Raw genomic sequence first — 16,706 nt, forward strand, 5'->3', positions numbered from 1 at the left:
GGTTAGGGTTAGGGTTTAGGGTTAGGGTTAGGGTTAGGGTTAGGTGTTAGGGTTAGGGTTAGGGTTAGGGTTAGGGTTAGGGTTAGGGTTAGGGTTAGGGTTAGGGTTAGGGTTAGGGTTAGGGTTAGGGTTAGGGTTAGGGTTAGGGTTAGGGTTAGGGTTAGGGTTAGGGTTAGGGTTAGGGTTAGGGTTAGGGTTAGGGTTAGGGTTAGGGTTAGGGTTAGGGTAGACGTGGAGGGGGGCGGGGAGTCGCTGTCCCCCTCGGGCCCGGGTCACGTCCGCACCTTCGCGTGGGCGGCGCCGGGCGGTGCCGTCCGCCCGGGACACGCCGCGGACACGCCGCTGGCGCGTGGCGGAGTAAGGCCGCTGCTGAGGGCCAGCCCGGGACTCTGTCCCGGCGGGCCCGGCGTTCCCGCTTCCAGACCTGCGCGGAGCCCCCTCCCGGGGCCTTAGCAGGGCCGGGCGCTTGGGGCTGCCTCAGGGGTCACGTGAGCCGGTAACTGCCGGCGCCGGGCTCGGGGCCGCGCGACCCCGCTCGCCGGCCGCGGTGCTGCGGGGGCCCCGGCCATCTCTCGTGAAGCACACTCTCAGTGAAGTGCGCGCGTCCGGTGTGCCGCGCGGCGGCATAGACGCCCGGGCAAACGCGGCCCGGATCGCGCCGGGGCCTCTCCGTCGCGGCAGAAAGCTGCCTGGCGGCCCCTCTCCAGGCTCGAGCGATCCCCTCCCCTGGCCACTTCCCTGAGCCTGTCGCCGCGGGGTGAGTCACAGCCTCCCCTGCCTTTCCAGATAGTCTCAACGCCGGGACGTAAGCACGGGCTGCTCCTGCGGCTCAGCAGCCCGTCGGTGGGGCCGTCCCGCAGCGCGCGCTCCTTGTCTATGCGCTGTCCTAAGAATACACCCCTGTGTGTCTGTTTCGCAGTTGAGCGACACTGTGCGGTCTCCAGGTTGGGAGCGCTGTAAATAATACCTGCATGGACGTTCTGGTTCCCACGCAGCCATTCGGGGACCCAGGCACTCATTTCTCTTGGGTGAAGTCTACTTGGGAGGGGAGTCGCAGGTTCACACCGGTAGGCGCTCGCTTGTTACTACGCTCCATCGGGCCAGGTAGCAGAGCTCTGAAGGGCCCCGGTTTCCCGAAAGTCTACCCTGTGCCAGGCCACCCAGCCTCTCAGCTCCCAGGGTGTCAACCCCTGCTGTTCTCTTGGGCCCCAGATCTCCATAAAGTCAGCTTGGACCCACCCCACCCCACCCCCAAACCCATGAGGTAAACCAGTGACATGAGTTCCCTTAGGGCCCTGCTTATTTACACCCGGCTTGTTTCTGTTGGTCTGTGCCGGCCCCGGGAACTCCTGGAGGACGTTTGAAGGGCCATGGTCCACAAGGGCAGGGCGTGCAGAATATTCCTGCCTGATGTACCCACTACCCACAAGGGGAGACTTCCTCCCTGCCTCTTCCCACTTAGTTTTGGTGTGGAGCTGACTCTGGGAAGCACCGGGTTTGTTCACCACCCAGAAGCATCTAGTGTATACACTGACCAGAACAGGAAGTCTTACTGCTGCCCAGCCACCGGCCAGCTTGGAAAATACTGCCCAGTTGTTTTGGTTTCCTGGGCATCCAGTAAACATCTAGGCGCTGAGCACTGCTCCTTACCTGCATTTTGCTGTTGGATGAGACGGCCCTAGGAGGCAGGGACTTTTTGTGTCCCCATTCATGGATGAGGAGACTGAGTCACACAGAGTCACTAGCTGGACAATGCAGAGCTGGGATTAAACCCAGGTGACTCCAGAGTGGAGCTGTGTCACACCTGTTTGCCTTAACATTCCCTGGGAGTTGTAGGGCCTGAGCCAGCGTAGTGGGAAGGACGGGAATGGTCTGGAACAGGAGAGGACATTGTGACAGATGAGGTCCTGCCAGAAGCTGGAAGGGATGGTGCACTTGATACACTTCATGGAGGTGGGTGGTGGGGAGAAGTAAGGTGTGAGATGCCCTGTGTCTGGATGGGAGATGGGAGAGGAGCACCCCACGATCACGGGGTGTCCCCAACACATAGTAGATGCTCACTGTATACCTGTGAATGGTTGGCGCCAGGGTTCCCCCAAGTGAGGAAGCCCTGCCTGCAAGCTGAATGGGGCATAAATGGAGATGGCCCAAGAACAGACTCTATTTAATTTTAATAGCCTTGCAAGGACTTAAATTGTATTAGAAAATGCAAGCAGCAATTGAATCTGTGTTTTCACATATGGTTTTGCTTCTAATGAGCCAAGTAAAAATGGGAGTCATTGAAAAAGGATTCAAGTGGCAAAAAAAAAAAAAAAATGGTAACAATCTAAAAATTCTTCAACATGGGGTTGGTTAAATAAATTAAAGTACATCCAAAGAACAGAGATTGAGCAGTCCTCATAAAGGGGGCTGGTGTTTCTGTGACCAGAGCATTGAATGTCAAACAGTGTGCAGCTAGAGCCCATGCTGAGGGCTGGGTGGGACAGGAGGAGGCCATCTGGGGGGAAGGGGGCTCTGGTTTTCCTGTCTTCCACTGGCCACTCTGCCTTTCAGAGACTTCAGGCCTGTCCACTGGCCTGCCTGGGCTCTGGCTGAGGCAGGACATGGGAGTCACTGGATCAAGAGACCCTTCTCCAACTCCTGGGGAGCCTGACATGGCTCTGGAGCACACAGCAGGGCAGGCTCTCTGTCTCCCCTGGGTCAGCTCCTCCTGGTCACCCACACGCAGGCTGTCCTCTCCACCTTTCAGACCCTTCCCCACTCCATTCTCCTGGGTGCTTACTCAGTCTCTCTGACATCGGTTCCCCTAGTACTCCTCAGCACTACCTGAACTGAGGTGTCGTCCTGGTCCTCCCTCCCCAGCGCCCCTGCCACATGCCCTCACCTGTTCTTCCTCTTGTTGGTCCTTCTCAGAGACCATCCATCTGGGATCTCCCTGCTTCTGTGGTCCTTTCTCTGCACAGTAGCCAGAGGGATCCTTTTGAAATGCTGTCACTCCATCTGCTTAAACTCCTGCAACAGTGAGCAAGTCCCCTGCAGAAAGCAGCTTCACCCTTACCCCAGCCCCACCTCCAGTGATCCAACCTGTGCTTCACACATCCCTTGCTCCTGCCAGGCTGAGGGTCCCTGGGGCCCCAGCTGGGCATCCCCGGCATGGAGACAGTCTCTGCTTGGTGTCCTTCCCAGGGCAGAGCTGCCCACTCTCTTCCTGGGCCCTTGTGTCTCTGCCTGGTCTTGCCTGAAGACCAGCCTTGCTGGAGGAGACCAGCTCTGATTCATCTGAGTCTCTGGCATCCAGTACTGGGCTGGGTCACAGAAAATAACTGAGTTGGGAGAGCACACCCTGTGGGTTTCCAGCCCATGGCTCTGGACAGACTTTGAGTCTCCAGTCTGCCCTCCGGCAAGCATCCTATCAGTTCTGTGCCTCAGTTCTTCCTCTTCAAAATGGGGATGATTGATATCAAATGAAAAAGTCCTGTATGGCGCTTAGCTTCAAAGAGAGAACTAAAGACTGTCTTAGAAAGAATAAAAGGAGTTTGTCTGCACGCGTTCATGGTAGCATTATTCTTAATAAGTATAAAAGGTGGGAACAACCCAAATGCGGTGCATGAATACATTCTGGTCTATGCAGATAATGGAGTATTATTCAGCTATAAAAAAATGATGTACGGTCATGCTACAACATCGATGAATCTGGCAAACATTATGCTAAGCCAAACAAGCCAGACCTAAGACTACATGTGTAATTCCACTTAATTGAGAATGTCCAGAAAAGCCAAAGCCAGACGGGCAGAAAGTGGTTGCCAGAGGCCGGGAGTAGGGGAGAACTGGAGTGCTAAGGGGACAGGTTTCCCTTTCCTTCCGGACAAGGTTCCGGAACTAGATGTTGCTAATGTTTCCACAATACTGTGAATGCGTTAAATGTGACCAGTGGTAAATCTTGTGGGTATTTATTACAATTTAAAAGAAATGCATTAGTGTAGAAGGAAGGGTTAGTGAAGCTACCCGCGAGCCAACCCCAATTCGGGTTCTTCCTTGTGACCCGGCAACCAACAAGGGAGGTTCTGACCCGAGGCGGTAGGGCCACGGCGGTGAGCACCACACTACTTGTCGGAGCGGGGGCAGTGTCCCGCGGGCCAACCGCCAGCCTCGACAATCCCTGCGGGTTCCCGGCCCAACATCGCTTGGGAACCGAGCCCTCCGCTCCTCCCGCGGGGCCGCGACCCTTCAGCACTAAGCCCCGCCCCGAGGGACCGCCTCTGACCCCGCCCCTTCGCCTCTCTGCCCTCTCCACTGTAACCACGCCCCCGAGCAGCCCCGCCTCGTGCCTTCTCTCTGGGAGTCTGGCGTCGCCTCTGCGGTTCCAGGCTCCTCCTCCTAGATTCCGCCCCGCCGGCTGTCTGTCAAACCGGTCTGGCCCCGCCCTCCTCTCGTCGTTCTCTCTCGCTCTCCTCAGCGCGGCCCGTTGTTATGACGACACGGTCGTAAATCCGCCATCTTCCTGCGGCGCGTTGCGACATGGAGGGCGCGATGGCAGTGCGGGTGACGGCCGCGCATACGGCAGAAGCCCGGGCCGAAGCCGGGCGGGAGGCGGGCGAGGGCGGGGTCGCGGCGGCGGCGGCGGCGGCGGCGGCCTTGGCCCCTGGCGGCTTCCTAGGCCTCCCGGCGCCCTTTAGCGAGGAAGGTAACAGGGCCTGACGGGGCCTGACGGGGTCGGGCGCGGCCGGGATGTGGACAACTCAGTCCTGGCTGGAGGAGGCCCCGATGGCCTGAGCTGCGGACGCGACAGACGGTCCCAGATCCCGGTTCCTTGCGGACCTCACGGGTCCCCAAGGGAGTCCTGCGTAGCCCTCCACGAGCCCCCCAGGCTTCCTCAGACCCTCAGGCCTCTCCTTCGGGGCGCCCGTCACCCCGCGGGCCTCAGTATCCACTCACGGATATTCACAGGTGGCCAGGCCTCTGGGGCTGCCCGTGGAGGCCTCTGCCATTGCCTCCACGGCCAGCCTGGCCCCTCAGGCTCGCGGTCCGGCCTGTCTTCGCCTGTATGGGCACGGCTCTGCTCTCCTCTGGGCCCTCTTCCACAGCACCTCTAGAGCCCTGGCTGGGGTGGGGCTGGAGGCTGCCGGGGACTGGGCTCTGGGGGTCCGGGCTCCGAGCTCGCCCCTGGGGCCGCAGCAGGGCCCAGTGATGCAGAGCCGGTGCTCTGCAACCAGCCTGCGAGCTGCGGCCGGGATCTGCTGCTCTCTGGCTGGTTGACCCTGGGCTGGTGAGCTTCCCTTTCCCTACAGAATGGGGAGGGGGCTGCTGCTGCTAATAACGTGTTAAGCACTTACCCCCGCATTGGACGCTTTCATCTTAAAACCAACTCTGGAGGCTCCTACTGTTGTTGTTGTTGAGGTCCAAAGATGTCAAAGCGGCCAGGTCACCCAGGGAGTAAGTAGCAAGACTGTGTGACTCCTCTGCCAGGTCCCCTAACTTCTGGGCTGTGCCGCCTCCCAGGGCTGTGGTGACAAGGAAGATAGAGCAACGTGGGGACCCGCTGAGTCAGCACACCCAGGGCGGGCCCACAGGTGCCCTGAAAGCTTTTCAGACAGGAGTGTTTCTGTCCTCAGCTCTCCAGCTTGGCCCGAGAGGAGGGGTCTGGCTGGTGATATTGGGGTGGTGGTCTCTCTCCCCACAGAACTCCTATTCTCAGTACATTGTTTTCTTCGCTCCTTCTAATTCCAGCTGGGGGAGGGGGGACCATTAGAGGCACTGTCACCCCGGAGAGGGATCTCTTTTTCCATTGCCGTGCCCTGCTGGGCTCGCCCCCAGCCCTGTCCGTGTTGTGTGGCACTGCCGGTCCCCTTCTGCGTTGGGTAACGCTGAGTCAGACTTGGCCTGCCCGGTGGGACGGTTAAGAGGGTGGTGGGCATCTCAGTGCTTGGCTCATGACCGTGAGCCACCTGGAGGGGATGGTGGTCTTCTGTGGGCCACTCATGGCTGTGGTTTAGGCTTTCCTTTGCTCATTAGTTCAGAAGACGTTGACTGGGCTCCTTCTCTGTGCTAGCCCTGTGTTCGACCTTGACGTGGGACCACATGTCAGGTGGTGGGAACTGGTGAACTTTTGTGGAAGACTTTTATGGATGCACAAGGGACATCCCCTCCATCCCATTGTGCAAATGGCAGGCCTTCCAGGGTAGACCCTCAGGTTCAGCCTCTGGTCCTAACACTTCACCAGCGGGGTGGCCTTGAATCTCAGGTCATTTTTCTAGAATGAGAATAGTCATCTTTATTTCCCCAGGGTGCTGCCTGGTTTTGGTGACATCCCCAGTGAGGTGTCTGGCACCCAGTAGGGACTCAGTGAGTGGGAAGTCTCTTCCATAGGACCTGGGGCAGCCACTGGCTGGTCAGCCTACATGGTGAGGGGCTCAGGTGTGATGTTCCTGGGGGTGTGGAGCCCCTCTGGGAAGTTTCCCCCCAAGTGTCTTCAGGAGAACAGAACCTGTTCAGAAACAATGAAGCAGCAAGTCAGTGGGGAAAGAGGGTTATGGGTCAGGGTGTGCTGCCTCTTTTGCATTTGCTGAGGGCTGGCCTCTCAGGCAGAGCCCTGCGGGCTTCAGCGCAATGATGCCCGCTGCACTGTACACCGTAAAAGGCGTTGGCCCATTTTACAGACAAGCAGATGGACCCAGAGGTGCTGAAGGGCATACGGATAGCCCAACAGTCTTAATCCCCCACTCCCCCAGACTGGCATGGGCGGATCCCCCCACCTCCTAGCTGCCCCTGAGCCTCTCTGTTCCCTCATCTCTGAAGTGGGGGCTAGGGATATACAAGGCTCCGCAGCCTACCTGTATGGGCGGGACCGCTGCCTGCTGGGTGCTGCCCTCCCTGCCGTGGGTGCCTCTCTGCTGACCCTTGGAGGATGGGGGTTGGCATCCCGGGCCTCCATGGGAAGCTGGGGAAGCTACCTCTGCTGCTGATGGCCCCCCGGGCCTGGAGGCCTCCCGAGCCCCAGTGACCACAGGTTCTTTGCAGATGAAGACGACGTGCACAGATGTGGCCGCTGCCAGGCAGAGTTCACTGCCTTGGAAGACTTTGTTCAGCACAAGCTCCAGAAGGTGTGCCAGCGGGCCACCCAGGAGGCCTCGCCTGCAGCCCCTGCTGCCGGTGCGCTGCTGGGCCAGGAGGTGAGTCCCCACCCCCGCCCTGCACATACGCTTGCATGTGTGCGCTGCCCCCCGGGGCTCCCCTGACAGCTGGTGGGGCGGTGAGTGCAGCCAGAGCCTGTGCAGTTGAGATCCCTCCTTTCTTGGAACCTCAGGACCCGTCTTGCCTCAGGGCTTGTCTCCTGCCGTGTACACACAGTTCCTCAGGATCCCACCAAGGGTGGGAGCCCCCTTGTCGTGAAAGTGGCTGACTTTGTGGCACTGTGTGCACGCTTGGACTACACACGTGGTCTCGTTAAGGGACACAGCACCCTCACTCTCATCATCCTCATCGTGTAGACTTGGGACAGGGGCTACCTCAGGTCATCACAGGGAGTGGCCCAGAAGTCACAGGGCTCACACCTGTCTCACTCTGACCCTGTGCCCTTCCCCAGCCCCTCCCGGTGGTGCCCTTTCCTCCAGGAAGACCCCCAGTCACACATACCTGGGGCTCTTTCCCTTGCTCCCCTGGCTGGGGCTGGTGGGGCCACCTCCCCCTGGAGCCCTTCTCCACAAGGGTGCTCAGTGCTCTGCGTTCGGCCCATGGTGGCCAGTGGCATTTGAGTGATGATGCTGACCCCTTAGGCCTGGAGTGGAGGGACCAGGTGGGAGTCAGGCTCAGGGTAGGGACAGGAGAGTTGCTGGAGGAGATGAAAGGCCCTACCACAGCCTTTCTGCAGGGACATAAACCCAAGCCTTCCTCTCCAAGCCAGGGGTGCTCTGGAGCCCCACAGCTGAGTCCTGTGTGTCCCCGTCCCCCCTCAATAGGTGGTGCCAGCAGTGGCGAGCCCGGAGGAGCCCATCACTGTGGCCCACATCGTGGTGGAGGCGGCCGCTTTGACAGCAGACATGAGCCACACACCTGACATCGTCGGTAAGCCAGCACGGTCCCACCGTGGCTGTCCTCATGTCGCTCTCTGCACAGCTGTTGCTGACCTGTCAGCTGTCTGTGGTCAGCACTGGAGGCTGGGGACCCTCGCCACCCTGTCTCTCTGCTCCCCTGAGAGCAAGGCCTGGCTGAGGAGGGCCGAGCACTGGGCAGCGGGCCCTGCGGGAGAGGGGAGGCGTGCAGCCTATACTCAGAGTCCTTGCTGGGTGTTCTGTGTCCTGCTGCTGCTTCCCCAGACTGTTTTTTCCTGGGTCCTTCTGGAACCTTCGCTATTTTTCTACCACCCCCGGTCCTGCTCCCTAACCCGTGGTTGGCTCTGAAGGGTCAGGTTGGGGGAGCTCGGGATGCACTTGCTGCTCCAGCTCTGTCCTGACCTGCTGTCTGACCTTGGCTGTCCCCTCCCGTGTGGGGGTGGTGACGCGTGCCCTGATGCGCACCTGGCTTTTATGAGCGTGTGGAGCCAGGTCAGCCTCCTTGTGGCTCTTTTTAAGTTCGGGTGCTCTACTGAGGTAGGAGAGGGGTGTTGACAGGTCTGGACTGGGAAGGGGACCCTTCAAAGGGCAGCCAGGGGCTGGGCGTGTCCCTGCAGGGAGGGAGGCCGGGGAGGCCGTGGTCAGTCCCTGGCGCTCTGCGGGGCAGGAGTCTTGGCAGGTGTGTGAGTGGGCGGCCTGGCAGGTTCAGGTTTGGGCAACAGGAGGAACTTGGCCTCACGAAGCCCTAGGGACAGCTGGGACGGGAAGAGAGATGGAGGAGACCTCAGGGCGGGGAATGTCAGAGTAGGCCTTTCTGCCGAAGTCCCGCCGCAGGGCGGCGGCAGGACACCTGTCCCACTCTCAGTGCTGTCTGACATTCCTGTGGACGGGGACGTTTGCCTGTGCTGCTCGGGGACAGGAATGTTGTCATGGCGGAGATGGGGCTGCGCTCTGGCCCCGGCACGGCATGAGTGGTGTCATGTAGGAAACCAGTTCCCTGGGCTTGGAGGGAACCTACAGGTTCCGGACCCCTGGCCCGCCAGGTCCCTTTACAGCACCCCAGCCTCCAGCCGGCCCACACCTGCTGCTTGGCTGCTCTGCCCTGAGCTTGGGGGGGCTCCTCTCTGGCACCTCCTGCCTCTCTTGCCCCCTTGGGTGCCCCAGATGTCCCCTTGATGTCAGCTGCTCATTGGTCCAGGTCAGCTAGAGTCTGAAACAGCCAGTTGCTGGCATCTCAGGACTCAGGGCTTGCCGGGCTGGGAGCCTCAGTGGGTGGGGACTGTGGAGCGGTACCTGTACCAGGCCCTCCTGCCTCTTCCCTGCGGACAAACTTGAATTTCCTCCCTGGACTCGGGCAGCCACGTTCCTTCTTCCTTGACCCCTCCATCCACTGCCTGTTGCGCCACGCTGTCTCAAGTCCTTGTTCGGCAGAAGTCCGGGTCCTTTCAGAAGTTTGCATCTGGGGCGGAGGAGAGATAGAGCTCGGGCGCGTCAGCCAGGGCACAGGCGAGAGATGCCCCTAATTATTTCTGAGTCACAGCGCTTCCGTTCTGTTTGGGAGAGTGGCTCGTCAAAACACCGCCCGCCCGACTGAGATAGTTCCTAAGGGTGGCTTTATAGCCGGTTCCCACACCTCATTTTTAGGAGCAGAAATTGTGAAGTATGTTTACAGCTTAGCTTTGCACGTTGTCAACATCTCTTCATCACCCGTGAGAGGTGCTAAAGCCCGGCCTCCTCCCTCGGGCAGTCCCAGGTGTCTAGGAGCGCTCGCGCCCCCAGACGTGTCCCCGGCCCTCCCAGCCTCCAGACATAGAGGGCGATCCCCGGGGGGCAGTGAGCAGGGCAGATGGCTCACTCTCATCTCCATGCTGGCACTCACTTGTCCCCAGGGGTGGCAGGACCCCTGCCCACATCTAGTCCTGTGCCCCTAGATTTAGGAGGGGACACCATTGCTCACGCTGGGGCTCCTCGCTGGAACCATTCCGGGGTCTTGGAGGGCCCCGGCGGTTCTGCAGACTCAGACAAGGCGCCTCTGGCTCGCAGGGCAGGTGTCAGGCCCCAGGGCCGGAGGGTGGTCGGGACAGCTGCACTGCCTCCTCCCGGCCCGCCTGGCAGTGTTCCCAGTGAGGGATCCGAGGTGGCTCGGGCTGACCAGCCTTTCTTCAGGCGGCGGACACATCAAAGAGGTCATCGTGGCTGCCGAGGCAGAGCCAGGGGACGGCGAGATGGCAGAAGCCCCGGGCAGCCCCAGCCGTCGGGGGCCTGTGCTCGGCGGGGAGGGCCAGCAGGCTCAGGTGAAGCTACTGGTGAACGAGGAAGGCCGCTACGTGTGTGTGCTGTGCCACAAGACCTTCAAGACGGTGGGCCCCGGGGCTGCATGCGGGCGGGCCGCCTCCCCCTCCTGCCCCGGCAGCGCCTGAGCCCCACTGTCCCCTCCCCCCCAGGGCAGCATCCTCAAGGCCCACATGGTGACCCACAGTAGCCGCAAGGACCATGAGTGCAAGCTGTGCGGGGCCTCCTTCCGGACCAAGGGCTCACTCATCCGGCACCACCGGCGGCACACGGGTGAGCCAGGCGGGGACCGGGGACTGTGAGGCTGTGGCTCTGGGCCTGCCTTCCCTGGGGCTGCTGGCCCTGCCTGGAGCCGACTCTGTTCTCTCCACAGATGAGCGCCCCTATAAGTGTGCCAAGTGTGGGAAGAGCTTCCGGGAGTCGGGTGCGCTGACCCGGCACCTCAAGTCTCTCACCCCATGCACAGAGAAAATCCGCTTCAGCATGAGCAAGGATGTGCTTATCGGCAAGGAGGACCCACCTGCAGCCCAGCGAGGTAGGGACCCCCTGCCCTGACCCTGGCCGCTGGCCTGGGGGCTACCCTGCTGGGCGGGCTTTTTCAAAGTTCTTTGGCTTCTGCCTTGAAGGGTCTGGCTCCACCATGGGGACGGTCCCATCTTCATCAGTGTCAGGAGAACCTATGGAGACCTCGCCTGTGATTCACCTGGTGACAGATGCCAAGGGCACGGTCATCCATGAAGTCCACGTCCAGATGCAAGAGCTGCCCCTGGGCATGAAAGGCCTGGCTGCAGAGGTGCGGGCCACCCTGGGGAGTGGCCTCTGTCTGCCCACTGCCAGGCTCTGTTCTGGTCACTGGATCCAGTGGGAACAGGACTGACCCGGCCTGCCTTCCTGGTGCTCAGTCTGGAGGCAGGACTCCAGTGGCCAGAGGACAGCAAGGGGCCGGGGGCAGGAAGAGTGAGGGTGGGGAGCACGGGCTGTGGGGCTCCTTGAAGTGCTCTTCTGGGTACGCACAGTTTGGGCCCCGCAGGGTCTGTCCTGTGCAGTGGCTACAAGTGGGGACGTGTGCCTACAGCCCCCGGGCCCCGAGGAGCTTCCCTGTTCCAGCGAGAGTGGCCGTGAGAACCTGCTGCACCAGGCCATGCAGAACTCCGGCATTGTCCTTGAGCGCGTCACCGGAGAGGAGGGGGCCCTGGAGCCAGCCCCTCCCGCCGCACCCAGTCCCCAGACCCTGGGAGACGGTACCCCAGAGCTGCCGCTGCTGGAGGTGGAGCCCGTGGAGACAGTAGGTGCCTGCGCTGCCGGCGTACTTCAGTGGGGGCTGGACCCCAGCTACAGGGTCACTGGTCCAGCCCAGCGGCTACCTCCCTGCTGTGTTCCCTGTGGTGGAAAAATCGAGCCCCTTCTGCAGGAACTTTGTTCCCTGTTCACTGCCTTCCCGGGGCTCATGATGGAGTTTGTGGGACCGGGGAGGGGGGGCGGTTGCCATGGGTCTGTTCTCCTCAGTACTGCTGGGGTCTCACCACAGTGGGTGCTGGAAGCATGCTGTGGCCACCCCCCACCCCCAGCAGGTGGCCAGTGGGGCCTCCACTGTGCCCAGGACCCACCCGTGCCCTCAGTGCAGTGAGACCTTCCCGACGGCGGCCACCCTGGAAGCCCACAAAAGGGGCCATGCAGGTGGGTGTCGGGGTGTGGAATGGGGGGTGGCAGGGGTTGTGGCACTGGCAGCAGATGGGCCTTGGGTGTACAGTGGGCGGCTAGGTTGGTCCCTGGGCGGTCAGCAGGCAGGAGGCCCTCGAGGGACAGCCCTGGCCTGACCTCACCTATATCCCCAGGGCCAAGGCCATTCACATGCATGCAGTGTGGCAAGGCCTTCCCCAAGGCCTACCTGCTCAAGAAGCACCAGGAGGTCCACGTGCGCGAGCGCCGCTTCCGCTGTGGAGACTGTGGGAAGCTCTACAAGACCATCGCCCACGTCCGTGGCCACCGGCGTGTCCACTCTGACGAGCGACCCTACCCGTGTCCCGAGTGTGGCAAGTGCTACAAGACCAAGGTGGGACCCTGGCACCTGACCCCCATGACCCGCAGGCTCCCCTGTCCTGGGCCAGATCCCAGCGCCCCCTTCCCCACGCAGCCCCTCGCCCCTCCTGCCCGGCCCAGGCCCTTTCCCTCAGCCCCTGCTTTTCCTCAGCCCGTGGCGGGGGTGGGAGAGCCGCATACTGAGCCTCTGCCGAGGCCAGGTGGGTGCTGACGGTGGGGCCCCACAGAATGCCCAGCAGGTGCACTTCCGGACGCATCTGGAGGAGAAGCCGCACGTGTGCCCGTTCTGCAGCAGAGGCTTCCGGGAGAAGGGCTCCCTGGTGCGGCACGTGCGGCACCACACAGGGGAGAAGCCCTTCAAGTGTTACAGGTGTGGCCGCGGCTTTGCCGAGCACGGCACGCTCAACCGGCACCTGCGCACCAAAGGTCAGGGCCGCGGGGCAGCAGCGGGGGGTGGGGGTGGGGGCGGCCGGGAGGGCCACAGCGCTGCTGACCAAGCCCCCCGCCCCCAGGGGGCTGCCTGCTGGAGGTAGAAGAGCTGCTGGTGTCCGAGGAGAACCCCACAGCAGCCGCCACCGTGCTCGCCGAGGACCCGCACACCGTGCTGGTGGAGTTCTCGTCCGTGGTGGCGGACACCCAGGAGTACATCATCGAGGTGGGTGTGGGGCCGCTGGGGTGGGGCTGGGGCTTAGAACTGCCAGGCTGACCTCTCTCCCTCGTCCAGGCCGCTGCGGATGACGCAGAGACCCATGAAGCCGCGGAGATCATCGAGGGCACCCAGACGGAGGTGGGGGCCAGGGGAAGGGCCGGAGGGGGTGGCCTGGCGCCTGCCCCACAGCCACCTGCTGAGCCGCCTGCTGCCGCAGGTGGACAGCCACATCATGAAGGTGGTGCAGCAAATCGTGCACCAGGCCAGCGCCGGGCACCAGATCATCGTGCAGAATGTGACCATGGACCAGGAGGCAGGGCTGGGCCCAGAGGCGGCTGCAGCCGACACCATCACCATCGCTACACCCGAGAGCCTGACAGAGCAGGTGGCCATGACGCTGGCCTCGGCCATCAGCGAGGGCACTGTACTCACGGCCCGTGCGGGCGCCACTGGCACCGAGCAGGCCACTGTGACTATGGTTTCATCAGAGGACATTGAGATCCTGGAGCACGCGGGCGAGCTGGTCATCGCGTCCCCCGAGGGCCAGCTCGAGGTGCAAACGGTTATTGTCTAGCTCGGCGGCCCGCAGGCTCCTGAGCTGGGGCAGGGGCAAGGAGCCACAGAAGAGGGGCCATAGAATTCAGGTGTTCAGAGCGGGTGTGGGAGTGTAAATAGTTTTTTGTTGCTTTACAATAAAACACAAAAACCTGCCACTTGTGATGCCACTGCCCAGGCAGCTTCCCTTGGGGGCCCCCACCTGCCCTCCCCCTGCAGACTCAGGTGCCTGGCCACCCCTCCCAGGGCTGGCACTGGAGCTAGGGCACCGCGGGGTGCGTGGGTGTCCCTGGCATGTGGACGGGCAGCCTGCTGCCGCCGCCCTGCCCAGCTGGAGTCATGACCCTGTCTTCCCCAGCCCCATGGAGGTGGGGAGAAGGGGGTGCTGCTTCACAGCCTCCAACCATGGGGCTGTTTGGGGGGGTGCACGGGCAGGGGACCAGGCTGGAAGGCCCGGGAACCATGACCTTTTATCCAGAGGTGACAATGAAGAAGCAGCAGGAGACCCACCAGGAAGGTGTTTAATGAATGGACTGCCTGCCTTCCCTCAGGGGGCACCCCTGAGGGAGGGAGATTCTGGGTGACCTAGTTGGGGGTGGGGGGTGCGTGAACAAGAACAAGGGCTGGACCTTGGGTGGCTGGCCCTCTCATCCAGTCCGGACACAATTTCGCAGAGCCGGCAGGGTCATCAGGGTCCTGCTTCTGACGGTCTTCGTGCCAGCGCCAGCTCAGGGCGGATCCCCTGCCACCTTGCCCCCAGGGCTCTCCCCGGGAACTGGAACCAGCAGTTCCAGTGTCCATCTCTGCAGAGGGGGTGGGGCCAGAGCAGTGTAGCCCCTCCCTGGACAAGGGCCTCAAATACCCGCCTGGGCCCTGGCCTACAATTCCTGCCCCACCAAACCCGAGGCGTCGGGTCTCCTGCCACAGACACACCCCCAGCCTGGATCTCCGACCTTGATCCTGAGTCTCAAATACCGCCCCATCCACATCCCAGGTGAGTCTGGGGACTGGGCTGACCAGGAGCCTAGATGGGGGTGGGGTCCCTCTATTGGAGCCTCAGTTTACCCAAGGAGTAGAATGGCCGTGGTAAACCTAGCACACCACTGGGGAGAGGTGGGGGAAGGATCCTCCTTGGACCTCTGAATCACAGGTCCTTGCCGGTCCCCCAGGGCTGGGGCACAGACGGGTAGTTCGGAGTGTCTGACTCCAGGTCCACGCTCAGGAGCGAGTCTGTCCCTCCCAGCCTACCTGCTCTCCGCCATGTGTGGGCCCCGGGTCCTAGTGGCCGCGCTCTGGGCCCTGGGGGCCGCAGGAGCTGCCGCTCTGCGCATTGGAGCTTTCAACATCCAGAGCTTTGGTGACAGCAAAGTGACGGATCCGGCCTGTGGCAGCATCATTGCGCAAGTGAGGCCAGGGACCAGGGGCGGGGCAGCAGCTGGGCCTCCCGGGTGAATCCACAGCGCGTGACCCCGCACCTGCCCGTCCCTCCCCCAGATCCTGGCTGGCTATGACATCACGCTGGTGCAGGAGGTGCGAGACCCAGACCTGAGCGCTGTGTCCGCTCTCATGGAGCAGATCAACAGGTGTGGGGAGGAAGGGCGGGTGGATAGGGCCCAGGGTTCAGAGTCCAGGCCCGGATCTGGCCTGGATCGTGCCTTGACCCGGTGCCTGGCCCGTGTCTCTGCAGCGTGTCCAGGCACAAGTACAGCTTCGTGAGCAGCGAGCCCCTGGGTCGGGACCAGTACAAGGAAATGTACCTGTTTGTTTACAGGTGAGGGGCGGGGCCCGGGCACGCGGGGCGGGAGGGGCCGGCTCAGCGCGCCTACCCACCTCCTTCCCCCAGGAAGGACGCGGTGTCGGTCGTGGACACGTACCAGTACCCGGACCCAGAGGACGCCTTCAGCCGGGAACCGTTCGTGGTCAAGTTCTCTGCCCCCGGCTCAGGTGAGGCCCCCTCCTTCCCGGGAAACTCCGCCCCCCTGCCCCGCCTCTGACCCGTGCCTCCCGCAGCTGCCGGGGAGTTGGTGCTCATCCCGCTGCACGCGGCGCCGCATCGGGCCGTGGCGGAGATCGATGCTCTCTACGACGTGTACCTGGACGTGATCGACAAGTGGGGCACGGACGTAAGGCCCGCCCCTGCCCCTGTGCGCGCGTGCGGGGCGGGGGGCGTGCGGTGCGGGGAGAGTGCGCGTGTGCTGGAGGGTGCTGCGCGGGGAGGGTTCGGCGCCCGTGGGCTCAGCCCTGGCTCCGCGGTCCCCGCAGGACTTACTGTTCCTGGGCGACTTCAACGCCGACTGCAACTACGTGCGGGAGCGCGACTGGCCTTCTGTCCGCCTGCGCAGCAGCGAGGTCTTCAAGTGGCTCATCCCAGACAGCGCTGACACCACCGTGGGCAACTCGGACTGCGCCTATGACCGCATCGTGGCGTGCGGCGCCCGCCTGCGCAGGAGCCTCAAGCCCCAGTCGGCCACCGTGCACAACTTCCAGGAGGAGTTCGGCCTGGACCAGGCTCAGGTGAGCGCTGGGGCGGGGCGGGGCGGGGCGGGGCGGAGGGGCAAGGGCGCGCCCCTCCCTCCACCAGCGCCCAGAACACAGAGCCCGTAAGAGGCTCAGTTCTGGCTGAAGGGACCGTCTGGGATGGCAGAAGATGCCCTTGCCTCTTCTCAGGGGTTTGGGGGGGGGTGTTTCTCCAGTCTGGGCCCCAGCCCACCTGCGGGCAGCACAGTGGGCTCCATCCCTGGCCAGCATAGGGGGGCGGGCAGCATAGGGGTGTGGGCAGTGGAGGCAGTGAGGGGTTGCTCCTTTTCCTAGGTGGGGCCCAGAGGGAGGGCAGGCTTCCCAGCAGGGGGCTCAGGCTCTGCTTCCTCTCCAGGCCCTCGCCATCAGTGACCATTTTCCTGTGGAGGTGACTCTGAAGTCGCACTGAAAACCCTCAAGGCCTGGTCCGGGAAGCGGCCTCCAGACTCAGGCCAGGAGAACAGTCCTGCAGGGCTCCTTGTGGGGAGCTGGCCAGCCTCCAGCAAGGCTGAGGGCAGAGCTGGTGGGACGAGCGGCTAGGAAACATCACAGGACCACGCAGTCTGTTTGCCCATCTGTGAAATGGGCTACTCCATCTACCTCCC

At 62.4% G+C, this 16,706-nt stretch overlaps 2 protein-coding genes across 5 annotated transcripts; both read left to right on the forward strand.

Annotated features, from left to right (window-relative positions):
- Positions 1-4,492: 4,492 nt before the first annotated feature.
- On the forward strand, positions 4,493-13,742 carry E4F1 (E4F transcription factor 1). Of its 4 annotated transcripts, none has more exons than XM_044234029.1 (14): positions 4,493-4,684; positions 7,018-7,169; positions 7,956-8,061; positions 10,215-10,408; positions 10,493-10,613; positions 10,714-10,875; positions 10,967-11,133; positions 11,416-11,625; positions 11,909-12,017; positions 12,176-12,393; positions 12,608-12,806; positions 12,893-12,983; positions 13,105-13,167; positions 13,247-13,265. In XM_044234029.1, exons 1-14 carry the CDS (start codon positions 4,519-4,521, stop codon positions 13,263-13,265), a joined length of 1,977 nt encoding a protein of 658 aa, XP_044089964.1. In that variant the 5' UTR covers positions 4,493-4,518. The 4 variants fall into 4 exon arrangements, with proteins under 4 accessions (XP_044089964.1, XP_044089962.1, XP_044089961.1 ...); XM_044234027.1 differs by having other exon boundaries at positions 4,497-4,684; positions 11,912-12,017; positions 12,893-13,035; positions 13,247-13,742; XM_044234026.1 differs by having other exon boundaries at positions 4,498-4,684; positions 12,893-13,035; positions 13,247-13,742.
- Positions 13,743-14,507: 765 nt separating this feature from the next.
- DNASE1L2 (deoxyribonuclease 1 like 2) lies at positions 14,508-16,564 on the forward strand. Its single transcript, XM_044234033.1, has 8 exons — positions 14,508-14,578; positions 14,828-14,988; positions 15,079-15,167; positions 15,272-15,355; positions 15,428-15,528; positions 15,595-15,707; positions 15,847-16,098; positions 16,457-16,564. The coding sequence occupies exons 2-8, from the start codon at positions 14,845-14,847 to the stop codon at positions 16,508-16,510; spliced, it is 837 nt and encodes a 278-aa protein (XP_044089968.1). The 5' UTR covers positions 14,508-14,578; positions 14,828-14,844; the 3' UTR covers positions 16,511-16,564.
- Positions 16,565-16,706: the final 142 nt, after the last annotated feature.

The sequence above is a fragment of the Neovison vison genome, chromosome 14, assembly GCF_020171115.1.
Source record: "Neovison vison isolate M4711 chromosome 14, ASM_NN_V1, whole genome shotgun sequence".
Classification (NCBI taxonomy): domain Eukaryota; kingdom Metazoa; phylum Chordata; class Mammalia; order Carnivora; family Mustelidae; genus Neogale; species Neogale vison.